Here is a 27508-nt window from a genome sequence, read left to right as displayed (position 1 = left end):
CTTAGTTCTTTCTTTATTATCTGCAGGAAGAAAAAAACTTTCCTTGGGATACAATCCAGCCCCCTCTCATATTTCCATATTCTCTGTAAAAGTATACAACAATACATATATAATGGGACTAGAGACATTATGTGTCTGTCTGCACCAACTTTGAAACGTTGGAAGAATATTTCATAATATTTTATAGTGTGTTCAGTCTTGTTCTGGGTGGAGGCACTTTTGAATATAAATCATATTCCAAAGCGTATTGGTGAGTTTCTGAATTTCTTCCCAAATGATCTCAAACCCCATCACCCATTATTTCTGAAGGAGCAATTTAAAAAATAGCCAGTAAGTAAAACATAAAAACTGTGTCATGGTTCAGGCTACAACAAACACAAAATGAATTAAAATCCCAAGACAGATTCATTCCACAGCATCTCCTCTTCTGTGGCTCCACCGGCTTCGTACTTCTTTTTCTCCTTCTTGTGTCTTTTGCTCTCCTTTTCAGAAGAGCCAGCTTTACTTCCTTTTACTTTCCTGTGCTTTGAATTTGACCCAGCTACTGAATCTATATCACTTTTTTTCTTTTTCTTCTTACCATCTTTTTCCAACGCTGTATCGTGACTGTACTGTTTTCTTTTAAGAGTTAAAAGATGTCGGCAAGGGTCTCCTTCTCCCTCTTGTGGCCATTCTTTTTTGGCTCTGGATGTCTTCGGCAGCTTTTGGCTTCTCCTATCAGCACTAGAGCTATTCTTTGAAGACAAAGCCTGGTAGCCATCACTAGATTCCGCCAATGGTGGTTTGCGGCTGTCGTCTTTGTAGGTAGTCAACTGTTTTTCAGAACCACAGTCTGTGCTGTTTAGAGCCATACAAACATTTTCTAGCCTTACTGGTGAGTGTAGCAATCTGTTTTCAACAGAATATGAAAATGTGCACGCTTCTGGAAAAAAAATGGAATGCTGATTTGATTCCCAAACATTCCTTGAAAGAAAATCTTGGTTAGATGCAAAGGTCTCCTCATGACCATTCATGGCTTCATTCCTTTCTTTCTCTGGCTTTCTAAAATTAATTTTTGGTTCCAGTCCTCTTGCTTTTTGTACTTCAATGTAATCTGCCAGTTCATCTTGGAAGGAACTATATGTTTTCTTGGAGTTCTTCATCAGATATGTGGCAATCATATTTTCTCTAAAACAAACAACAAATAAATGAAGTATGATGAGAATGTCTCAATGGCTTCAATGCTACCTTAGAATTATTAGTCCCACTCCTGAGACTCATGTAGTAGTACAATCCTATAAACTCAATAGGACTTACATCTTCACTCCTTCCCAATTTGGTGCCTGCACTACATGTTGGATGGAAATTTTGGGAGTTATTGTCCAGCATATCTAGAGGACATAAAATTGGGAAAGGCCACCTTAGCATGTATTCTTATGTGTAAAAACAAAGAGTTCTTTAAATAGAGGTCAACTCCTGGTGACTTCATGGACATGTATACAGTATGTAACTTTCCTGGCAATCCTATCAGTCTGTCATTGCCTTCTTCCAGGCCATTTTTAAAACTTCATAAACCAGCTCACAACTTTGAGATTTCCCGATGGTCTCCCTCCCCAGGTCTGATCATGTGTAGCTTAATTTAAACATGTGAAAAACGAACCTTTATCTTTACAGAACATGCACACATCAAGAAATAACTAATGTACCCGACTTTGGCAGTTGCTTGCCTGCATTTGTGTCTTTTAGGTGCCAGGCAAAGGGATACACACACACACACACACACACTCCTCCGGCATTTATTTATTTATTTGAATTAGCTGCTCAACTCCAATGGACTCTTGGACAATTATTTCTCCTGTCTCCTTTGACTCTTATAATTCCTTGTACTGCTTATTATTTTGGGCAACTGTAAGCCAAGCTGCTTGTTTCGTCCCACAAACCTGTCCATCTTGAAAGATAGATACTGCACTGTAGTCTGGAGGGTAGCCTGACTAAAGGTCTGAGTATCAGCTGTAGTACTTAAATCAGGAGGGTGCATCTGGTGAACCTCCAGATATCATTGCACTCCACCATGGTTAATGATAGAGTTCTGTTCTAAATTATTTAGAGGGTCAGAGATTTCTCACCCGAGTTACCTGTTAAAGAGCATGGAAAGGAAATTTTTCCTTAAGAGAACATTTTTTTCTAATGTTAGTGCTATGGGAAAAGTCTGAAGAGAACTAGGCAGAAAAGCAGTTGCTCCAGCCTTCAAGGCAAAGAGGAAACCTCGTCTCAAGTGAAGAGACAGGAACATTACTTGCCTTCTAGGAAGGTCTGCAGTGAACTTTGTTCATATTCTTTCTCTGCAATTCTAACCATATATATACATTTTTTTGCACACTATCCACACACTCACACTTTATTCCTGAACTCTCAGCACAGCTCCTCAACCACTGATGGATGGCCAGGAAAATACTTACTTAACCTGATGCTTATTTCCTTGCATGTGTGACTGGTACATCTCTATGGATGTGAGGCTGATACTGCACGTCGGGCATATGTAGTTGCCTACACCAAGTGCTACAAGAAAAGAGCTACAGGTTAAAGAACATGCAGTAAAAATGATGCCCCTTCTCCCGAACAACAAACATCTTGTGTGAAATCTTCATGCAGTTCTTTGCGAGCTACTGCAGACAGTTCCAGGAAAGAAGATTTGTATAGTTTTATGCAATATATAATACAAGGCATGCTCAAAACAAATACATCTTGTTGTAATGGTTAAATTGTGGTAGGAAAAAAGTCTACACATTATCTGATAGCTTCAACATAAAATAACGAATAAGTACAGCAAACACGCTGTCATGATCAACCTGTTACTGCAACATAAAAATTCTGAATGCAGGTGGGGAATGACACACTGGATTTTAAGAAAAAGTAGAGAGAAGCATTCAAAGCAAGCAAGGAATTCTCCTCACCCCCTGCAGTCTGAAGGGGTGCTGTCCAACAACAGCCAGCACATGAAAGGAAAAGGTTGATGGTGTAGTTTCATTCTGAGCCATGCTCACTTGACATAAAGTAGAATATTTATCTTGATGCTGCATGCTTACCACTGGCCTTGGACTCTGCAGGAATAACCTGAGTTCCTATCTCAGCCATCAACTTCTTACGTAATTCATTTCTTTTGTGCTTTTTGCCCACATAGTGTTGATGGGCCATAAGTGGGTTGTTGAAGGGTGCAGAGCAGAGTTTGCAATACTTATCTGGATCATCCAAATCCAAAGCAGTTCTGCAGGATGAAGATGGGTCCTCAGAATCAACATCCTGCTGCACGTTCTTTTCAAGAGATGCCTCTGGCAGAATTGGAATTGCAGAGGAATCTGTGAGAAAGGGCCACGCAGAAAGATTAGTCTCCTCATGGGGAACAGCTAGGAACAAAAAGTATCTGACCTGTCAAAATTGGAAGTGGACTCTTTATGGAGCCATTGGACTGCCCCTAAGAAAATACAGCCATCTTTTTATGTGCATCTAATTTCTTGGCTGGCAAATATACTCTGAATAACATCTCCTATAAGTGGCTGGTTAAGCAAGGCAAGTTACTGATTCTTTTCTTCCTCTCTGCACTGTATGAAATTACAAGGGGAAAAGAAAAAAGAGAAATATGTAAGAGAGTAACAAAATAAGGAAACTTAATGTGATTTGTTCTTCAGCTGCATTGGTTCTCTGATTAAAACAATCCATGTTTCACCATCTCACTGAAAATCTGACAAAAAATAGAATGCATTAACTATCAGATCTTTACCAGGTTCTGACTGAACATCCTCTAAGGGCTGAGTCTGATCTGACAACTGCTTCAATTTCTTGGCATGGACCTTTCCCAAATAGTGTGATTGAGCAACAACTGGAGATGTGAGGATCATGTTGCAAAGTCTGCAATACATATTTTTGTCCATATTTGGATTCTCCTGAAATAAAAGTGAAAAGTTATTTAATTCATTACAATTACAGATGTTGGACCGAACTTTTAGGACATCAAACCCTGGGCAAGAATCTAAAAGCATCTCTGATAATTTGGCTAACAAGCTTCTGCTTGAAGACACCCAACAAAGAAGGCCCATCACTTCATTAGGTACTAATTCCATTGGCAACAGATAGGTTGACCTTGGTCATCAATATTTTCTCTCTCACACTCATGTTTGGAAGACAAAGAATGGTTGGCTGCATGATGGAATTAAAAAACATGTTCTAGATGGGAAAGTGATAGTTAATGGTTAAAAAGAAAATAAAGTACTATCTTCATCTTAGAACCAGTTTGGTGTAGTGATTAAGGCAGTCGGCTAGAAACCAGAAGACTGAGTTCTAGTCCCACTTTAGCCATGAAGCCAGCTGGGTGATCTTGGGCCAGTCCTTCTCTCTCAGCCCTAGGAAGGAGGCAATGGCAAACCACTTCTGAAAAACCTTGCCAAGAAACCTGCAGGGACTTGTCCAGGTAGTCTCCAAAAATCAGACATGATTGAACGGATTAAAAAGAAAAATCTTCATTTTAGGAATATCTGTTGACCCATGAGAAAACTCAATTGGGGCTGCAGTAAATGGAGCCAGAAGCTGGGGCAAACATGAGCAGGATTTGCAGTTTTACATGAGGGACCCTTTATCTTTCTCTCTGTCATGACAGAGCCTCAGATAATGCCATGGGTCAAATAAAATTAAGCTTCTTGTTGTTGTTTATTCATTTAGTCACTTCCGACTCTTCGTGACTTCATGGACCAGCCCATGCCAGAGCTTCCTGTTGGTCGTCATCACCCCCAGCTCCCCCAGGGACGAGTCCGTCACCGCTAGAATATCATCTATCCATCTTGCCCTTGGTCGGCCCCTCTTCCTTTTGCCTTCCACTCTCCCTAGCATCTCCAGGGTGTCCTGTCTTCTCATTATGTGGCCAAAGTATTTCAGTTTTGCCTTTAATATCATTCCCTCAAGTGAGCAGTCTGGCTTGATTTCCTGGAGGATGGACTGGTTTGATCTTCTTGCAGTCCAAGGCACTCTCAGAATTTTCCTCCAGCACCACAGTTCCAAAGCATCTATCTTCCTTCTCTCAGCCTTCCTTATGGTCCAGCTCTCGCAGCCATATGTTACTACGGGGAACACCATTGCTTTAACTATGTGGACCTTTGTTGGCAGTGTGATGTCTCTGCTCTTAACTATTTTATCAAGATTTGTTATTGCTCTTCTCTCAAGGATTAAACATCTTATTTCCTGTCTGCAGTCAGCATCTGCAGTAATCTTTGCACCTAGAAATACAAAGTCTTTCGCTGCCTCTATGTTTTCTCCCTCTAAGAAATTAAGAGCTTAAAATTAAGCTGCAGGCCACAAATTCTCCATCCCACATATAACAGTCCTATTGATGCAGATGGGATAACTTTACCTGGAAATTCATGTGCAGCCTGTCCTTTTGTTCATTATACATTTGTAAATAAAGTCGGACTTTCTGTGCATGCCTTTTGCCCTGAAAAGCAAAAGTGTCAATTTTGTATCAGACTGGAATTTAACCTTTAAAAACATGTAAAAACTACTGTGTAAGACACACATCACCTAGGAGCAGAGGCTTTAAGCTGAACTTTCAGTACCCAGTTATTTACATCCAGACTGGGTGACTGCCTAGTGCTCTAGTGGAGGCTATTAATGGATGCATACTGTAGCTATGGCAGCATATTATACTGAGTTTCTAATTACAAAACTACTTGTCAGTTCATAATGGAAGGCCACGCAGCACTTCATTTGACATGCCAAGTTGAGGACTATTTTGTGCTTAGCACCTATATTCTCAGATGGATTTTTTCTGCTCTGCCTGTTGGCCTTCCTGTTGTATGATTAATTTTTGCTGGTTTTAAATTGTATAAACCAGCCTCAGCACTGTGAGTGTAGCAGACGAGAGGTACATCAATTTTCTGCTTACTGCTATGGATTTTCAGACGATACTTAGGCTTCAACTGGTAAACCTCAGAAAGAGAGGGAACGTTTCATAGGCTAGTTCCACATGATACTCAACAACTGGTTTGAACTTCATAGCTTTATTCTGCTGTGGCCGCTGGTCAAAGTAAGGGAATAAATATTATGTAAGTTAAAAAAAAACCTTTGTTATGTGTTGCATTTAAAAGTATTCCAGATTAGGAGAAGACTTTTAAAGCAAAGGCCAGCTTGATGAGGTATCTTAGATCAGATCAGGTCTGACGAGTGATCAGGTGACTGTCAGTAGCATTTTATTTGACAGGTTGTCAGAGTTCTTCAACGGATACAGTTAGGTTTCTTTTATGAACACCTGACCTTCTTAAGCAAGTATTTTAGTAAGTTAAAAGATAATCCTCCATATCTGGGGAAACGCGGGTCATGAAATCTTGCTGACGTGTTCCATATTAAAGCTTACCTCATAGTGTGCTATTCGTTGTGATTCAAACTGCAGCACAGCCCCACAAACTTTACAGAAAGTGTCTGTGCAAAGTTCTTTTCTTGTCATCTCAACAAAGATATCATCTAAAGTGAAAGGTTAAGGATATAATAATTGGTAACTGGAACAAAGAGGACCTCTTATTTATGAAAGCCATACTAGAAAATTTAAATGCAAGATGATGCAATTTGTTCCCAAGAGTCAGTAGGGAAGAACTAAATCTGCTTTCTGTTGAACATTTTTGTTGCTGATGCTTTCCCATGTTCTTTAAACCAAACTGAGTGTGGGGTATGTCCTGGACATGCTCTTTTTAGGAAGACAAAAATACAGACCAGCAACAGCTATGCTGTTCTGGCTGTTCTGAAATAGGAGGGCTTATCCTCTGTGTGGCCACAGCATCATCTCTTACAGAAAAGAACAGGGCATCTGGGATATTCCATCCACAGCAGGGAGGTTGGTTTGCAGTGGTGACAGTTATGGGACTAAGGAGAAGCATGTGTGGAAGGCTGCCTACCTCTTTTGCTCTTCTGTCTACTGAAATATAAAGCATCTCAAAGCCTGTATGTTAATAGTAATAATCAACACAAGTATTTCATGACATTTCTCTGAGGGAGAAATATAAACAAATGAACAAGATGAAGCCTTTCAGCTTATTTTGCCTCTGTAGAACATCCACTGAACTCAGTTTCATGCAGCCTGAAGAAACAGAACAAAAAGCAAGAAAGATCTCCCAGAAGGCAAAATTGAGGAGGAGTCTGCAGGCCAATGCTTTTCTCAAAATGATGAAAACAACACTGCACTGTTTTGCTGCAAGTTCTCTTTCTGTACTGGTGTGTATCACAGTGCATGTACAAAAGGGGTGGAGCTTGCAGTGCAATGGCACAATCTTGCCTCATCATTTGACTTCCTTTGGCTCCCCCCACCCCCGACACTGGCTAATTAATTTTGAAGCGATCTATACACTGCGCTTCAATCATCTGACAAAAAACTGTTAGTGATGATGGCAAAATTGTCAAGCACTGAACAATCGGTAGATGAAATCAGATGATGAGACATGTTTCACATTAATAAACCTCTTTCACAGAGAGATCTGCAAGTGAATTTTAATGACTACAATACAACCTGGGAGTTGTTATTATTCCTACCTTTTCTTCAGGAGCTCAAGGGAGCTTGCATCCTTCATTTTATCCCCAGAACAGCCTTGTGAGGTAGGTTAAGACTATGCCATGCTGGTGTTTTAAAACCATTTAAAATAATGTGTGGGTTTAAGACCAGGAAGACCAGAATTCAAGTGTTCACTTAGCCCTGAAGCTCACATGCTGTGTTTGGGCCAATTACCTCCTCTCAGGCTAACCTAGCTCAAAGTTCCTTGAGATCCTAGAGAATATGCAAGGTATACATGTAATGAATATAAAAAAGTATGTATATTAATTGGGAGTGAATGCGTCTTGAAGAGGGAAGAGAATCTTGAAGGGAGTTACAAACATTTTAAGAATTTATATTCAATATTTCTATTCCAAAACAACACATACAAAGACAAGGGTGATCTCTTAGAAAAATATTGTTAATGAGGCTAATAAATAGTAACCAAATATTATTGAAACTGTCCTTCAATATAGAGGTTTTCAAAGTTCCTTGTAATTGTGATAATTTTTCAGTAAACAATTTCCTACACTTTCAAGTATCGCTAAGCCTGTTAAGATGTGCAGTACATTGGTTTTACAGTGCTTTGTAATAAGAATCACAGCAGTTAATAAAAATGAAGTCACCATAATATTGACGAGAATCCCTGGCTCTTAAATGTAGATATATATAATTCATCAGATTTTGTGAATGGTCTTGATTGATACAACCTATCTATTTTATAATTTTACTTAACATCTGAAAACAGATTAGTACTTGTGCCCATTCCATTTCCAAAAAGTGAGACTAACACTTTTGGTTAAATCCCTAATGCTCTAAAACCCTCTGATCTTCCCATTCTTTGTACTGAACAAATTTATCATCATCCATGAAGTGAATGGTCATGTTTCTTTGGCTTCTAAATCTCTGAAGAGAGATTTAAATATGGATTTGAGATAGCATTTGTTAGTCCATCAGGAAGGAATGGTATTGTGCTAATTAATATTTTGATATGGTCAATTGACTAATCAATAAAGTAATTCATTCATTCATACTGCTAATTAATAGAGAGTCTAACAGTAATTCAATATGTACCCAGAGACCATTATCTTAGTTCCTAATAGTATTAACTGTCTTAGCTGAAAGGCATGATGATGTTTCAAACTTGGAATGCCAAACCTCCATTATATTTTTAAAGTTCTACACAGCTTATCCAATTCTATTTTTTTGGTACCAAAACAATGAAGAGATGGAAACTGTTATCTCCTGCCCCAGAGAGATTTGCTCCTAGTCCTTTATGTAGACTGGGTGGGAGAAAGAGATGCAATAAATAAATAGGACTTCTTTCACAGCAGATGCTGGAACTGTTTGTAATGGCTTCTTTTCTTTTCTACAATGAAACCTCTGGTCAGACATTTTTATATTTTTGTGTGCCTGTTTAATTTGTTTCAGTCTAGCCTGTTATACAGAAGCCTGGCAGTATGCACTACAGCAGTTGACATGTGCTTCTTCAAAAATGATTCAGAATTAGTGTTTGGGACCTTGTGTGAGCACAGCGTCTCTCTGATATTCATTAAAGCAGCATATGATTTATTTATTTATTTAGATTTATAGACCACTCCTCTTAAACAAGTAACTCTGAGCAGCTAACAAATCATACATACAAACCAAACTAATAAAAAAGTATAAAACAATACAGAATATAATTAGGCATAATCATAGTATGACACACAAGGGGCCTCAAAACAACCCACATGTTAGGCTGTAGTAATGCCTTGGCCCTAATGCCCAAGGAAAGAGCCAATAGGGTCAGGGCCATCACGATCTTAGAGGAAAAGCTGTTTCAGTTTCTTGAGGTTAGCTTCTAAACCCATCACTGCATTAACATTTAATTCAAAATACCACTGGGATATTTATTTGAATATTAATATGATATATATACAACTAATTATAGAAATACATTTCTATACTACCCAGAGAACTGCAGTGGGAGAAATCCAATGTTACATTCTATTTTACACCTCCTCCCCCAATTATATATATATATATATATTGGTGTAATGTAACAAGTCCTTAAAAGGAACATCTTGCAGGTTGAGTAGATGGATGGGGTATTAAAGACTTGGATCACAGATATAATATTTTGATTATACTCCAAGTGTAGGCAATATTTAGACAAGCTCACCAGGAAGGGGTGGAAAAAAATGTTTCTCTGTCCCCAGTTATGCTGAGGGCACACAGAATCTTGGTGTTTGTCTCTAACATTGGAACTGAGCCCCGTATTTAACTGGCTACTACTCAGCAGACTGTGAATAGCTGGGCAGGTGACAGATTGCTTAAGTTGCTGATTCCAAAGAGCTGTTTAACAGAGTTTCCTTGCTCTTTCCTCCCTGGTCCTTTTTCTGCTTGTGGTTCCTAATGCTGCAAGCCTTGAAGTTGCTAAATTGTATTTTAAATACTACATGAGCATGGTATAAAACAAAGGTAGCCAGAGATGTCATTATGTACAACATGCAGTGGATGTTTTAACACTTGCAAGATAAAATATTGGAAGATTATTATAATTTTAAGACCAATGGGTAAATATTATTAGGGATTGTGCTACTTTAAAGCAAATGGAAGTATATTTTCACATCTGTATTTCAAAATACATACATCTTTGGCCAACATTTGCCAGAGAATATGTAAGCTTTCAGTTGGGGTTAGATAATGATAAACTGAAATATTTTGAATACAGTTTCCTTTGTTGCATTCAGAAAAATGCGTGTAGTATTTAGTAAGTAGTGAAAAATATTTCAACAAATCTTTGACTGGCATGTTTTCTAATTCAATGCTTTGGATGCTCAAATATTTTGAGATGCATAATATTTTATGTCACTTCAAACATCCACAACCACACTGGTGATAAGCCAAGATACATGTCTAATATATGTCAACATTATTATTTTCTAGCTTTCTGCTTAAGCCCATTCATTAAAGTTTTTTTTAATATTCATTTCATTTAAAGTAATTCAAATAATGAGTGGATGTTATGTGGAACCCAACATTTTAATATATGAGGAGTATCTGGAAGCTACAGCTGGTCCAGAATGCGGCCACGTAAGCAGTCCTAGGAGCCCCAAGGAGGGGATATATAACACCATTGCTGCGTGAGCTGCAATGGGTACCAGTTTGCTTCTGGGTCCAATTCAAGGTGTTGGTTATCACCTTTAAAGCCCTACATGGCATGGGTCCTGATTACCTGAGGAACCACCTTGCCCCTGTTACATTGCTCCGTCCCACCTGGTCAGGCAGAGAGGGCATGTTACAGACCCTGTCCATGAGGGACTGCCGATTGGCAGAGTCCAGGAGGAAGGCCTTCTCTGCCATGGCACCTGCCCTTTGGAACAGGTTACCCCCAGAAGTAAGATAGGCCCCCACTCTCCTGGCCTTTCGGAAGGGAGTAAAAAACATGGCTATGCCACCTTGCCTGGGATGGGAGGGGGGACAGCCATTCATGGGGGTAGTTGGCACCCTGATGGTGCCAAGGATAAGATCTTATTGCCATCTTGAATTTTATATCTTATATTTTTTGTATTTTTATATTTGTATTTATGTGTATTTATACTTATATTTATATTATATTGTAGTGTTTTTAGCTATTTGTCATTTTATTATCTGTAAGCCTCCCAGAGTCATTGTACACAAGATGGGTGGCAGCGAAATTTGACAAACAAATAAATAAATAAATTTCAGTTAGACGCTCTTTAAAATAATGTAAATATATGTTATTGTGTAGATATCTTGGTGATTTATCCAATGCAAAGGATACTCTGTAAACACAAATATAAAATACTGCTTAAAACATGCTAAAATTCACTACAGGAAGAGGAGTTCGAGGAACTGTGTTGATATTGATAATATGTGTAAGGGACAGAAAATAGGATTAACAAGTTAATTGGTCTCTAGTAGGACAATATATTCTACATTCCTCTGTAATGGGACAATGAAGTCTTAAACATGGTCATGTGTGATCTCCCTTCATGTTTGATCAGTAGTTCAGAAGTCATTAAATTGGGTTACTTCACTAGTATTTAGTAACTAAGTTCTAGTGTGTAATAACAAACAATGCTATACAGATGGTCCTCACTTAACGACCACTCATTCAGTGACCGCTTGAACTTACGACAGCACTGAGTGGCACTTATGATCAGTCCTCATACTTACAATGGTCACAACATCCCTGCAGTCACATGATTGCCATTTGCAACCTTCTTTGCAGGCTTCCTACAAACATAGTCAATGGGGAGCAGGTAGGAGGTCACAAATGGCGACCATATGACATCCTTGCTTAACAATGGCATGAGATTCGCTTAACAACAGTCATGTGACATCGTGTTTTACGACCAGGTCACTTAGCAATAGAAATTCCAGTCCCAAATACCATTGTTAAGTGAGGACTACCTGTATTACTTTTGGGGACAGACATGACCACACTGTCAATTCATTTTTTTTGTAAGAAAAGATTAATGATACATGTATTTTATATAACAGCAGCATATTGCTCCTTGTGTATTTTTTTGGCAAGTTTCTTGTTTACCTCATATAAAATTGTTTTTTCATGTACCTCATAATGTATAAGATGTTATATTTTGTAAAAGCCATTTAAAAGATGCCCATGCCATCAAAAGTATTACACTGCAATGTTACACACAAGTCAAGGTCAACTGACAAATATATGTGACTTGGGAACAGCCACAGAGGATTGCAGGGTGGATAAAAGCTAACATTAATAGATGGAATTTTTATTTGGCAGCTCTTAAGGATAATCTAGTTTAAAAGAAACCTGAATTTCATAGAAATGTGTACGTTGAAGTCTCTGTTTATATTTTCCTAAACTGTTTTATATAGTCTATCCGGTGTATTAGTTGTGCATGTTAAAAAGGTCATGAAGAAAAGTCTCTTACCTCAAATTATTTGTTTGGTCAAATTGTAATTTGTTTGAATGACTGATTTCACTCAAGCTCCAAACAAACTAACAAACAACTTCATGAACAATTTTTAGCACTAAACCCCAATTTGGATAGCTGGGTTGTATTTAGGGACAAAATTACAGTGTTTATCCAGCAAGCTGAGTTCAGAAAATGCTACTAGCTGACTTGTTTTTGTTCTGCAAAACCAGAACTGTTCTGTTCTGTTGTATCCCATGCTAACATTTCCATGAACTGCTGGAGGACTGTTTATTCTGCGTACCAATATGTGTGTAGCATATAGTTCTACTTCTGTTTCCATATATTAATTCCACAAACACTCCGGACTTCTGAATAAGTATCTGGAGCAAAATTGAAATAGATAAGTCTGAAAACAATCTAGATAAGACCCAAGCATTAGATATGGAGAAATCTATTGATACAGACTCACTATTCTTGGCTAAGATTGAATTTTCCCCTGAACTTTCTAGCGTAAGGTCAGTTCTGGAATCAATATTGTGGAAATGCAGGTGGTGGCAATCAGCAGGGGCCCTTCACCAATTTTGTGCAGTACTTAAGTTGTTATCCTTGAAAAGTGGCAAAAAAAAATGTCATTTTTTTAAAATTAGCAAAGTTAATTCACTTTTGTTTAGAAGTGCAGATTTAAATAAATCTTTTTTTTTTCTTGATTATTCAATCACACACAAAGCAATCTTAGGATACATTTGATAAGTTCAGAACTCCACCAGGTTCATCCTTGCTTTTCTTACAATCTTTTTAAAAATTATTTTATTTTTTAGGCCTGGTCAACTATTTCCCCCCATAGTTACAATACTTTCCCCAATCTACTTATGCTATAGCTCTGCCCATTATGCCTTTTTCCTCCCCAATCCGACATCAGAGAGGCATGTGAAAAGATCTGAGGGGCTGGAAGGAGAAATTCAATTCAGATTTTAATCCACAAGATTGGAGTTCATCCTCCTACCTCAGAGGTAAAAATGTGGTACCTCCTATGGATTCTGGAAAGCCACTGTAGGGACGATGGGATTGTAGCCTAAATCCCCAGTTTGGTCTAGTGGTTAAGGTGCCAGGCTAAAAAGCAGGAGTCTGTGAGTTCTAGTCCTGCCTTAGGCATGAAAAGCTGGCTGGGTAACCTTGGGCCAGTCACTCTCTCTCAGCCCAACCCACCTCACAGGGTTCCTGTTGTGGGGGGAAATAGGAGGAGGAAGGAGTATTAGATATGTTCACCGCCTTGAGTTATTTATAAAAGTAATAAAGGTGGAATAAAAATTAAATAAATAAATAAAATTAAAATGTATTGGCTGAGGTGTTGAATGAGCATAGTGATAGAATTGTATTTCTTAGAAGCTAGCATTTATGAGGACTTGCCAACTGGGTGGGCTGATGCTAGCTTCTAAAAAATACAGTCATATCACTATGCTCACTCAACATCTCAGCCAATACATTTTTATAAGAAATATTACTGCAATCTGAACCTCTTTTTAAAAGCAAAACATTCTAGAAAGGCATTGTGGCTTACTAACTTTTTATGTTTTAATATTTATAAATGTTATTACCAACTTTTCATCATTTTTATTATTTCAATTTGGATGCTACTCAACTCCAACCAATTTATTCAAATTGGGAATCATAATAGGATTAGAATAATGTAACACAGCATCTTAATACTATGGTAACTAGAAATGCAGTAGCAACAAATGACACAGAGACACAGATTCAGCTAAAAGCCTGGGTAAACCAATAGGTTTAAAAGTTTTCAAACACACAGTATCCAGCACTTCTAAAGGGAAAGATCTTTTCACTGATCCAGCATGACACTACAAGAAAGGAACAAACTAGAGGTTCTTTTCTGAATTTTCTGTTGGAAAGTTTTATTTATTTGTAATTTTTATATCCCAACTTTCTTCTAAAGAGCTCAAGGAAAAGGTCATTTATGGAAACAGCCTTTAATTCTCGCAATTGAGCAACCCTGTAAGTTAGGTTAGGCTGAAAGAAAGTGACTGACCCAATGTCACTTTGGGCTTCATGAACAAGGTAGCTTGAATGTGGTTCTCCCTGGACATAGTCCAAAATTCTAACGATAAGACTGCACTGGCTTTACTATCACCCAGTTCTATAGTTCAACAAAATTAAATTAAGTTCCTGGATCTCAAATTGCTTTTTTGGTGGTTAATGGTACAAACAGGATGTTTCAAGATGTTTCAACAACCATCTTTGCAGTATATTACTTCGCTTTCATTTGCTATAGCAAAGAGAGATTTGAATTATATTTTAACTCCATAATAAGTAGAACAGAACAATGAGTATGAAAATCGGTGGAGGAATGTTTGGTATGCTCATGCATATGCTGATTACATCCAGTTCAATCTCTTTTCTGTATGATTCAGGTGTGGTGGTGGAAATGCTGAAGTGGTGCTTCTGGGCTAAGTAATAGATTTATTTATTTGTTTGCTTGTTTATTTATTTATTTATAAAATGTATTAGGCTTCAGTCTAAAAAGACTGTTGGTGCACGTAAGAGAAACAGTAATACCAGCAATGCAATATCATAATGCAACAAATTAAAACTTATCAGTAACAATCACAAGTCATCAACATCAAAACCCCTTAATTTAGCAATCTCTAAAGGCCTTACTTCAGTGGCAGTAAGCTATTCCAAAGGAAGGGAGCCCTCACATGAAGGCCTAGTTTAATCCTCTGTCCCTCCACACCCTCATGAGGCATGTTCTATTTGCTGAATGATTAAGCTCTGGCGAGGGTTGGAAACGTACTGCAGGCAAGAACGCCTGTTGCTCCTTTTTCAACAGTTAAAAGCATACTATTTTCTGCTATGATGCTTTCCTTTGATTCTCTTTGCAGTTAACATTTATTTCACTTAGTTTTGCTTAGCTGCATCAATTTAATGTAGTGACTATTTCTTATTTCTCAGACAGTACTAACAGGTGTGTACTGTGTCTAGGAACCTTATGGTCACAGCCATAACGTTTTAAGGCCATTGGGCATGTTTGGTATTTTAAGCATGTGTTAAGGGCATTAAAGGAAATACGCTTTCTCTGTGGTAGTACTTTCCCTTTGGAATACCCTCTCTCTGGTGGTCCTGTCCTCACAGCCCCTACGGTCTTAGCTTTATGGAAATAAATTAAAGCTGTTCTATTTCAGCATGCTTGCAGCTTCAGTGATTGCACAGTGGCACTTATTATAGAAACGGTTCTGTTTTTACGCTTGTACACTGGCCAGTCTTTTGGGATTGGGATGGGTTAGACAAACAGATAAAATGACTACCAGGGGAAGGCCAGTCCAATCCCCAAATGGCTCCCACAGTGCATATGGGCTGTCATAAAACACAAATCTGAGGCTGCTTCCTGCCATGACATAGTCACCCAAGGTAGTTAGTATAAACTCTCTACTGATTTTACTCTTTTGGGGAGCAGGTGGATACATGTAAAGCAAAGCACTGAATGATAGCCCTCCATCATTTTATTTCTTAAGAACATCTTGAGGCTTATTGTTAATCCAAAAAATGCCTCTGGATTAACAATAAGCCTCAAGATGTTTTTAAAAAGTAACATTCTTGGAAATAAGGTGGTGAATTTCTTTTGCAGCATTCTCCTTTTAAACTTTTGCTTAAAAGGAATGTTTTAAATATGGAAAATGGCAGGGGGCTGGGCAGGTGCCAAGGGAGATGTCTGTAGGAACCCTGGTTCCCAGTGGCACAATGTTGGAGAACTCTGCATTAGAATTTCTCCATACATGATTGGTGGCAATTTGTGCATTGCAGGTAGGCTCCAGGATCATACTTTAACGCCAGCAGTAAAATGGTGATGAGGAAGGGACCTGATATTTATCCATCTCAAGCAATAAAAAGGGATGTTAAACTTCCCTTTTTAGGGAAGGCTTAACATTTCTATTTTTAATGTAACTTTCCTAACTCAACAGTTGCATATCCCTGCCCTGTCTGCTTCAGAGGCTGAAAATAATAAAAAAGGCACATGGGTACCCCCAGCTGAAAAATGCTGTCCACTCCTACCAAACATGCAATAGACACAGTTATAAGAAACAGTCATTGCATGAAATCGATGATCACTTTTAGAGGGATTTTGCTACGTTAAAAGATCTTACATACATTTTCTTCCAAACTTTCTGTTATTTGTGCCTATATGACAGAGTTCAAAAAATTCAGCTCATCCTGTATCCAGTTATCAAGCTGATACTCTCTAGTTTTTCTTTTAATAACTCACACAGTCCATTGCCACTAGCTATGGATGGAACAGCTGCAAGTTGAAGTCCTTAACTTCTGAAATCTAGACTCATATTCTGCTGACCTATTCTGATAAGGTCAGAAGTAGCTTGGCATCACTATTTGCAACTTTCTAATGCAAAAGTACAAGCAACTTTATGATAAACATTGGGGGGGGGGGGAGATAATGAGATCAGAGAAAGAGATTCGTGACTTTTGATTTCTTCCAGAATCTAGCTGCACATCCCCGTTTCACCTGTATGTACCCAAATACTTGGGGGCAATCTTTCATGTCTTACAGATATGGAAGAACTCCCCCTTTGATTTCTGCAATCCAGGGGAGAGTAAAGCTTTTCCTTTTCACATAAGGAATCAAAGTTCTAAGTTACCATGTAAATTCATGATCACAACTAGCTGTCATCTTCAACAACCCCTATGATCAGATGTAACTTTCTGCATTTCACCTCATTGTACTGCCTGAAAACATTGGGCAAATCTGTGCTGTTTAAGCCGACTCATGTATTATCCCATAATGGATTATGTAAACAGTCTGCTTCTTTAAGCAGAATTAATAGTGGAACAGGAAAACTTGTCCAAATTTTGCCCCCTCTCTTTGCAGTAAGAAACAGTTTTGCTGCTCAAGGAAATGGGGAGTTCAATTCAATTGATTTTATTACGGTCACTGACCAGTACAAGATACAATTCTATAAAAATATGCACATTAGCCATTAGCCATAAAATATGAGCCATCTAAATTAAAATAATTTTAAATTTGAGTTTACAAGTTCCAATTAAGTGTTAAAATACGTTTGGATCACAATGTAAGTGAGCCCCTTAATCTAGTTTAAAAACAATCTTATTAATTTGCATTATCATGACTAATATTCTATCAGGTATAAGTGTCTATAAAAATATATATAAAATATTAAAAGGAGTGATAAAACGAGTAAAATATCATATATAAAATGTGTTATATAGGCCACAAAGTTATTACAAGGGATACATTACTACATTTTTCCAATCGTAATCTGACGTATCTTTATAGCAGCTGCACAGAATCTGGCTACTTGCGCCGTGACAGTTGGATATTCATCTATAAGTAACATTTGCATACAATCTATATCTTTCCATCTAGGGCATTTACTAATCAAAGGTAATATTAGTTTACTCCTGAGCTCTTTATAAAAAGGACAACGGAGAAGCATGTGGTCTGTAGTTTCTATCTCTCCATTGTTACAAGGGCACCGCCTTGCAGCTATTGGGATTTTTTTGTATCTGCCTTCCAAGACTGCAGAAGGGAGTGCATGGCTTCAAGCTAGGGAGAAAGCTTTCCGCTGGCTAGGAATTTCAAGTTGAGAAAGGTAGTTAGCAGTATTGACAATATATTTATTATGCTCTGAAGATAGGAAATGAGGGGCCTTCTGTAAGTCCATTTGTCTCTCTATATCCTTTATCCTTTGCTTCAGGGTCAATTTTGCCTGTTCGTAATCCATCCTAAGAATTGAATCTGTAGAAAATCCTAGCTTTGCGAGGCTAAACTCAATGTCCTTTAACCAAGAGGATTGGAAGATGGGGATATGGATGGGACCCATTTGGGTCATACAGAGGGTTTGTCTAGATCAAGGATATTAATGCATACCTGACGGTACGCAGACCAGTGTAAGATAAATCCCCTGAAAATTATTTCGTGGAATATAGCTGGATGGTATCGTAACAAAGGCCTTAACCATTTAGATCATTTGTTAGATACGGATGTCCTTTTGCTTCAGGAAACTTGGACAGCCGATGATCTTGTATTCAATGGCTATTATTCGTACAAGTTGAAGGAAACCGCTGGCAGAGGGCCAGGGCAGATGAAAGGTGGACTGGGAATTCTTATTTCTACCACTCTGAGAGTAGGCCATAAATCCATTCAGCCACTTAATCAAATGGGGAGTTTAAAAGTATAGTGATACAATACAAGCTTTGCTTGAATAAGATCCCATTTTCAATTCCTAACAACTGTTTAAGTGGTCTCCGGTAAGCCAAAGAACTCTGTCCTTGAGACCACAGTGAGCTAATTCCAAATTAGACAATTCCAGTTAGGTGTACCAGTAGTGCTCTAGCTGACTGGGAGGTGACAGGAACTGCAGCAGCCCAATAAAGTGGGAGGATATGAGCTTGGGGCAGGCTGCTTTATGAAATAAGTTCATATATAGAAACCATGACAAGTCATTCCAATTGTGTAGCCATGTCTAGAAGCAACATACAAACTAGTTCTACTGTGTATGTGAAGTCAAGCAGTCTCTCATACTGTTAAATGAAGGAAAACTTTTTGCTATCTCTGAACTATGATTATTCTTGGGACATGTAATATGGCTGTAGCACAACTTCATACAGGAAGAGTCTTGCTTTAACTGGAGTTTGGCATAGAAAATCAGTTGGACTCAGTGACATAAATGGCTCCTTCCAATTCTATGGTCTATGATTTATGAACCTTTTCCTTCACTTCTGTTTCCATTTGTCTTACAGTTGTCTGCAAGACTAGGAACACCTTTATAATTAATGTATTCATTATTTCCAATACTGCAGGAATAGTTATTGCATACTTCTTTAATTTGGATTCAATTACAGTTTCATAAAATTAATTTTTAAAAACTGTGTGTGTGTGTGTGTGAGAGAGAAAAAGATCAACACCAGAATACAAAGGGACTAATGCTATTCCCACAACAAACTAGATGATTTCTTGGGATTATCGGTGCATTTTGCAAATGATAACTCCCCTCCCCATATGTTGCCATCACAATCCAAACTCACAGTATTTCATATTTTTTAAAGATTTACATAATTGCATCTGGGATATAATAATTGTGTAAATCTACATGTTGTCAATATTTTTCTAACAGTCACATGAAGAAAAGTTACTATTTCTGGACACAAAGCATTTAAAGAGTGTTACTCATTGGATGTACTGTTATGTCCAAATATTTCCTATGTGACATAAAATAATTTATATACATAGTGTTCACTATCACATAGGAAAATATACTGGAAGTATCCATAGTGTGCTTATTTTCAGGACAGATTTGTGGAATGTGGTATTACATGTTTCAAACTCATGAGGAGTATATTTCAAATTAATTTTAATTACATGTTGGCAATAGAAGCAAAGTGATTTATGGGAATGATGATCACACTGTATATGCAAGGAAAAAAAAGACCTATTTTACTGAAAAAAAGGACTGAAAGTCTCTGGTGCTTTTCATAAGATATAATTGTAATGCAACAAATCAAATTTAGATTTAGATAGTAAAAATATCTAATTTCATTACTTAAGCAAGATACAGAACATCCGATATATGTAGTTAAGTTCTCAGAATGAAAACCCATCACAAGGCTTTGAGTAGGAAATTTTCCCTCTCCAATCATGCTCCCAATTAAAACTATTCTACTTCTCTAGCAGTTAGTGCAAGGAAAAAGAAGTTCATTGGCACCAATGAGGGAGGACAAGTCAGTGAAACTGCAGCTGGGGAAGGGAAACAACCTTAAAAAGAAGTATTTTATTATATTGCAAAGCACTAAGTCATACATATAGTAGTAAATAAGTAATTGCTACAAAAATCCAGTGACACAGTCACAGGCATAGCACAAATGTTAGCAGATTAAAATAGTTGGGCCTTCCAATTTAAGAGTACACCAAGTTCCACATGGGAGCTGATCACAGATATATGGTGCTTATTTTTCTTGTGCTTACTACATGGGCCAGACACATAATAAAAACAAACAATTGCTGTTCTCTGGTAACTACAAACAATTAGCTAGGAAAGATGTAGATAACACCATGCATGCAATTTGGATTGCTACTATAACCTCTTCCCATTGCCAATGCTGGCAGGGGCTGATGAGAATTGAAATTCAAAATTTCTGGAGTGTACTAGGTTGCTTATTCCAAAGCTGGGAAATCCTAATTCATGTCTTACCTCTACCATGAACTCACTATGCATCTAAGGCAAATGTGTCTTCTTAGCCCTACTACAGTCTCTCCATAACATCTAACTTAATTATAGATACTGAGAGTATGTAAGCATAAGAGAATATAAAGTGAACATGCCAAAACATGCCAAAACATACTTGAGATAATGCTATTATCTCAAATATAACTTTCTTCTGAACTAAAATCAGATTGTGCAGTATTTTTATATCATTATAAATTAATATATTTCTTTATAACATGCTTTTAGATGCTATAAATTATCACCACTCTAGTTCTTCAATATGAGGAAGCAGGGAGAATTATGCCTATGTGTAAAGTAGCACCTAACAAGATTTTACATAGTTCTACAAAGGCGAATGTTTATAAATATTTCTAGATTCATATTTTCAAACATGTCCATATTATTTGCTGTAAGGATAGCAGATCCAAGGTCAATTGTATAGGATTTTCTCCTCTTTGTATAAGAAAGTCATAGAGCCATAGACTAGTTTCAAACTACCAAGAAAATATTAAGATTTTTGTTTCCTGAATAGTAGCCAGCAACTCCTTCAGGAAAGCCACTATCAAAACTGAAATGAATTCTAAAACCAGTTTATGATCTGGCAGGTGTATACAGTGCATTCGGAAAGTATTCAGACCCCCTTAACTTTTTTCAGTTTTGTTATGTTGCAGCCTGATACTACAATCGTTCAAATTCATTTTTTTCTCATTAATCTACACTCACTCATAATGACAAAGTGAAAACAGAATTTTAGAAATGTCTGTAAATTTATTAAAAAGGAAAAACTGAAATATCATATGTACGTAAGTATTCAGACCCTTTGCAACAACTGAAATTTAGCTCAGGTGCCTCCCATTTCTCTTGATAGTTGCTGAGCTGTTTCTACACCTTGACTGGAGTCCACATGTGGTAAATTAAATTGATTGGACATGATTTGGAAATGCACACACCTCTCTATAGAAGGCCTCACAGCTGACAATGCATACTGTATCAGAGCAAAAGCCATGAGGTCAGAGGAACTGCCTGCAGAGACAGGATTATTGCAAGGCACAGATCTGGGGAGGGCTACAAAAAAATTTCTGCTGCGCTGAAGGTTCCCAAGAGCACAGTGTCCTCTATAATTCTCAAATGGAAGAAGTTTGGCACAACCGGGACTCTTCCAAGAGCTGGTCGCCCGGCCAAACTGAGCAATCGGGGGAGAAGAGCCTTAGTAAGAGAGGTGACCAAGAACCCAATGGTCACTCTGAGCTCCAGAGATCCTGTGTGGAGATGGGACAAAGTTCCAGAAGGACAATCATCACTGCAGCCCTCCACTGATCTGGGCTTTATGGCAGAGTGGCTAGACAGAAGCCTCTCCTCAGCGCAAAACACATGAAAGCCCGCTTGGAGTTTGCAAAAAAGCACCTGAAGGACTCTCAGACTGTGAGGAACAAGGTTCTCTGGTCTGATGAAACCAAGATTGAACTGTTTGGCCTCAATTCTAAACATTATGTCTGGAGGACACCAGGCACCACTCATCACCTGCCCAATACCATCCCAATAGTGAAGCATGGTGGTGGCAGCACCATGCTGTGGGGGTGTTTTTCAGCAGCAGGGACTGGGAGACTGGTCAGGGTTGAGGGAAAGCTGAATGGAACAAAGTACAGGATCTCCTCAATGAAAAGCTGTTCCACAGCGCTCAGGACCTCAGACTGGGCTGAAGGTTCACCTTCCAACATGACAACGATCCTAAGCACACAGCCAAGACAACACAGGAATGACTTAGGGACAACTCTGTGAATGTCCTAGAGTGGCCCAGCCAGAGCCCGGACTTGAACCCTATTGAACATCTCTGGAGAGACCTGAAAATGGCTGTCCACCAACGGTCCCCATCCAACCTTACTGAGCTTGAGAGAATTTGCAAAGAATGGCAGAAAATCCCCCAATCCAGGTGTGCAAAGCTTGTCACATCATACTGAAAAAGACTCGAGGCTATAATTGCTGCCAAAAGTGCTTCAACAAAGTACTGAGTAAAGGATCTGAATACTTATGTACATGTGATATTTCAGTTTTTCCTTTTTAATAAATTTACAGACATTTCTAAAATTCTGTTTTCACTTTGTCATTATGGGGTTCTGAGTGTAGATTAATGAGAAAAAAAACGAATTTGAACGATTGTAGTATCGGGCTGCAACATAACAAAATTGAAAAAAATGAAGGGGGTCTGAATACTTTCTGAATGCACTGTGTGTGTGTGTATGTATATGTGTGTGCGTGTGTGTGTGTGTAGTCCAAAGGAAAAAAAGACAAACCTACCTAAATGAACACAAATGCTTGGACATATTTAAACCTACTCACTTATCTTGTGCAAAGTTAGTTTCTAAAATAGAGCACACTTTAAAAATTATTCAGAAAAAATGCTTTGGACTTCACATGATCATTGCACCTCTCTCCTATTCATTACAAAATCTTTTTTCAACTTTCTGCATGAGCCAAAATGAAAGTTACAGCTATTTTAAGGAGTTGATTCAAGTTAATGTGATTCTTAAAACTGATATGACTGTTTTCAATTTCACATGGAAATCTGAAAAAAGATGGGCCACTTTAATGAACAGAAAGGCCCTCAGCATTTGTGAATCATTTCTGAGGTGTGCTCAACCCTACTAGTAATTTGTAAGAGAATTATGTTTAAAAACAATAATAATTAAAACACCCAGAGAATGCAATGAAACCTACTCCCAAATAAATATCTAAGAGTGCAGCCTAGATTATCATCTTGCTCCACTTTAGGAATAAGGAGTTCAGTTTAAGAAAGATGGATAAATATAAACTTTATTATAGTGACAACATTGCATGGCCTTGCCTCTGATTTCATTAAATTGCTTTGAATACTATTTCAAGAAAACCATAATGTAAATGTCATTGTGAATACTGTTAGGGTGTAAATAAAAATGTATGACAATTTACAAGCTTTAAACAATCTGAGTCAGATTTTAAATGTCACCCTCTCATAATGAGCGGTTCAAATTCTGTCTTAAAATCTATTGAAGTGGCATAAAGATTTTCAATTTGGGGCTTAAAAATTCTTTATCTTCTAATATCAATGTAATGCCACAGATCACCTGTCAAGATAGGGCACAGTTCACTGGAATAAGCAATACTTTGCATACATAATCCCAGCTATACCAGTCTATGGTATCTCCAGTGTTTGGCTCAAAAGGTTAGAAAATACTTCAGGGAGCTGCTTTTGATGGCTACTGTATGAACTATTGGCTTAGTTGAAGCAACAAGAACAGTTTTAGATGGCAAAAAGGTCTTCTTCCTCAAAAGCTCAGATTTTATTATGTTCTTCATCTGTCTGCAGGGTTTGTGTGAATTTACTGAGATTTAATATTCCACTCACTTATCAAATATCTCCTCTGAAATTCTAACAGCTTAGGAGTACTTATAGAAATCTCTTACCACATATTCTTAGGAGGTTCCAAGCCTGGTTTCTGTGAATGGATGCTAGGACAGTAAGTTTTTCTGCAATATACTCTGATTTTCACCATGAGGTAAAAAATGAGCAATTTCTAGATCTACAAAGGAACCCAGTGTATAATGGCCTCCAAGGTTACCTCTCACTCAAAACAAAACAAAACTTTCTTACTTTGTTAATTGTGCGATCAAGACTCTTTCACACAACCTAATTCAATTTGATTCTACACCATAGTGATGATTTTCAGACTTATGACTGCTTTATTGTATTTTATTGTGGTTTTGGATGCAAGTCATTTTGTGTGTTCCTCATAATGTGGAATCTATATTTGCTTTATGCAATTCCAATGCATTCAAGTCTGCCAATGGCCATTCTACAATATATAAGACCAAGGGTTAAATTATGTCAGGATGCTGTGGATGTACTTGGGTAAAACCATTAAACATTTTTCCTCAAAGGAAGAGTAACAAGCAGCCCATTGGAAGTAAAAGGCAATAAAACAGCAAATGGGAAGTAGCAACCCCTTTCCTCCTGTCAAGAAAGAGGAAAAAAGGACAGGAAGCATAAAAAAGGGGCAGTAGCTTCTACTGCTTTCCCCCGACTTTCCAAAGCTATCAGAGCAGATAAAATGAGACAGAGGTACCTTCTGAACTACTTGCTGCCCTCCTGGGCAATGAAACAAAGGATGGAGACCCTGTCTCCTCCAGATGTTGCTGGGCTACAACTTCCAACAGGGCAATGCTACAGGGAGTTGAAGTTCATATTTGAAGAGTCAAATTCCCTAATCCTGCCATTGAGGAGTGGCCACAGAGTACCCACTAACAGTCTCACTTACTTGTGCTCCTCCCCTGAATGGCACTGTGGCAAATGGAGTTACCTTCCTCTGCTAGTCTTTTCTCATGAGTGATGTGGGGGAATTAGACTAGGTGAACAGTTACTCCACTAGCATGCCATTCAAAGGAAGTGGGGGGAATGAATGATTTGCTGCTCTTTTTCTAACCCACCTTCTGTAACACATCACCTAATTAAAGGACAAACAAACAGAAAAGAGGCCATGGCTTATGCCAATCTCTAGGTCCAGTCTTCTCCATCAGTTTGGGGTGGGTGGGTAGCAAAGAGATAGGATGCAAAATGGTGGAAGGAAGAGAAATCCTTACAGTATCTCTTACTACTTCCAACCTCTGTTGTAGGATGAAGAAAAGAGGCTGATTATTTATTCTTTGCTTTTCCTCACAATGGGCTGCTTTTCATTCGAAATAGGAATGGCGGCCTTTTCGCCCCTACGATTAACAGATGTGTCGTCCGTCCCGACCCCAAGGCTCTGCAGGCCTTATGGGTCCAGGCTCGCTTCCGGAAGCCCCTGTATTTGAGTGGGCGAGGAACGGAATGTCGGAGCAGCAGCTACCGCTGAGCGGGACCCGATCCTTCCAGAGGAAGTCACCGCACTTTTCTAAGTAGATTCCCTACTTAGATTCCCCATTGTTTGCATCCCCTGAAGGCACGTGGCTCAAAGCTCTCGCACCCCCTTTCGCTCCTCCGAGGACCCAGCAGCTCCTTCACCCTCTTCCTCGACCCTCCGGGTTCAACCTAGACCCGCCGTCCCTCCCCCCAGCTGAGGCCGTCGCTTGCTTCCTGGGCGTCACTTCCTCTGGCACTCCCCCGCCCTCCCGGCAGCTTAGGGGTCTCCCCTCTCCCTCTCGGCCGACCGGCCGCCTTGCCTGCCACTCAGCTCTCTCACTCACCTGCTTTCTGGCCGCGGGGGGGTGGCGGCAGCGGGGGGGAGGGGACGTCCCCTCCCCCCTCTGCCCTCTCCCTCCCCACAGCAGCAGCAGCAGCAGGTGCCGCCGCCATGACTGGGGAAGCAGAGCAGAGCAAGCCCCGCCCACTACCAGCAGGGAAATCCTCTCGGAGATGCGGGGGCGGGGCCACAGTGTCCCGGAAGCAAAACGGAAAGCTGCGGAAGTCGCGCTTTCTCATTTGAAATCGCACCACTGGGAAGCGTTTAATTTTTTTCCCAGCTGTCCTTATAGTGTCGGTAATTGCACGAGAGTCCGTCGCATGCTCCCCATAAACTAGTTTACTTAATCCCGCCCATTTGTCTAGCCTTGGCTGCTTTGGAAAAGCTAAGCAGGTCCGATTAGTATTTAAATGGGAGACCAAGAACAAATCATAGGACTATAGGTTAGATTGGGAAGTTTTTTGTTTTAAAAAGGCCTGGAAGAACCTAAGTCTCAACTTTATGTGTTTTACCTTCTTTGTGTGTTCTTACCAAGAAGAAAAAAGCCTGAAGTAATGCCAAGAGTCTGCTTTTTTATTTGATTTAGGATTTTTTTTATTGTGCACGGTGGGAGGGAAACCCTAGGGTGCGTCAGTTTGCCTTAATCTGAGCAATATCTGTTTTCTGTGGTTACAAGACAATTCCAAAATATTAATCCATGACCTATTGCACATTCATTGTTTATTGTAACAGTAAAATGCTGTAATGAAAAATATATTTCAAAACTCTGATCTTTGTAAGAGATGATGTCTTTGAATGCAGGATTACAGTGGACCATGATGCGGAATGATAAAATAGTGGTATGGATATCACTGGCTACTTCCACCATACCTGACCATGCTGATTGTAAAAGTTCAAAACTCTAGTTCAGGAGTACATGGAGGGACACAAATTCCTTACTGTACAATATTCAAGCCTTATTTGCACAATTGATGCGAGGTACTTTGTGAATTTGTATGCGTTATGTTTTTATTATGGATGTTTATGTTACTACTTTCTTGTTGCCAAGTCTTTTTACAAATTTGGTGGAATATAAATTTGATAAGTATGGCAACCATGGTTAACTAAATTAACTTGTAGTCATGACACAGGTCTTGTTTTTGTACAACTGCTATGATACAGTCACTTTGTTGTGGAAATGGGAAAGCAGTTGCTAATACACCTAATATATGTATTAACTTAAAAACAGCAGCTCAATTCCCCATAAAAATAAAGGCAAAAAAGTTGAAAAATCATCCACCTCCAGGAATGTAATCATGTCAATACTGTGTCCTTTGTATGCTAAAATAAGTTTTTAAAAAGTGTAACTTCTATTGCCTGTACATGGCCATTTGTCTGTACATGGCCATTTGTGAATATTCAAGTGGTAAGTGGTGTAGGAGTGGATTCCCAGAAGCTAATCTTAACAGTTTTTGTGAAATTCAATATTAAATATTTTCTGTGGTTGAAAAAAATAGTCCATCTCATGCTTACAGGTAGTCCTCACTTAGCAACCAAAATTCCAGTCCCAATTGTAGTTAAGTGAAATGGTCATTAAGTGAATCTGATCCAATTTTACAACCTTTTTTGTGGTGA

At 38.6% G+C, this 27508-nt stretch overlaps 1 protein-coding gene across 1 annotated transcript; it reads right to left on the bottom strand.

Annotated features, from left to right (window-relative positions):
• On the bottom strand, nt 1-26035 carry KRCC1 (lysine rich coiled-coil 1). The gene is made up of 7 exons (XM_063300398.1): nt 25899-26035; nt 6377-6483; nt 5378-5458; nt 3758-3920; nt 3066-3335; nt 2439-2538; nt 1-1167 (listed from the first exon to the last, which is right to left on the bottom strand). The coding sequence occupies exons 1-7, from the start codon at nt 26005-26007 to the stop codon at nt 387-389; spliced, it is 1611 nt and encodes a 536-aa protein (XP_063156468.1). The 5' UTR covers nt 26008-26035; the 3' UTR covers nt 1-386.
• Nucleotides 26036-27508: the final 1473 nt, after the last annotated feature.

The sequence above is a fragment of the Candoia aspera genome, chromosome 4 (assembly GCF_035149785.1).
Source record: "Candoia aspera isolate rCanAsp1 chromosome 4, rCanAsp1.hap2, whole genome shotgun sequence".
NCBI lineage: Eukaryota > Metazoa > Chordata > Lepidosauria > Squamata > Boidae > Candoia > Candoia aspera.
The sequence above is the reverse complement of the archived record's forward strand: the minus strand, read 5'-3'. Positions and strand labels throughout refer to the sequence as shown.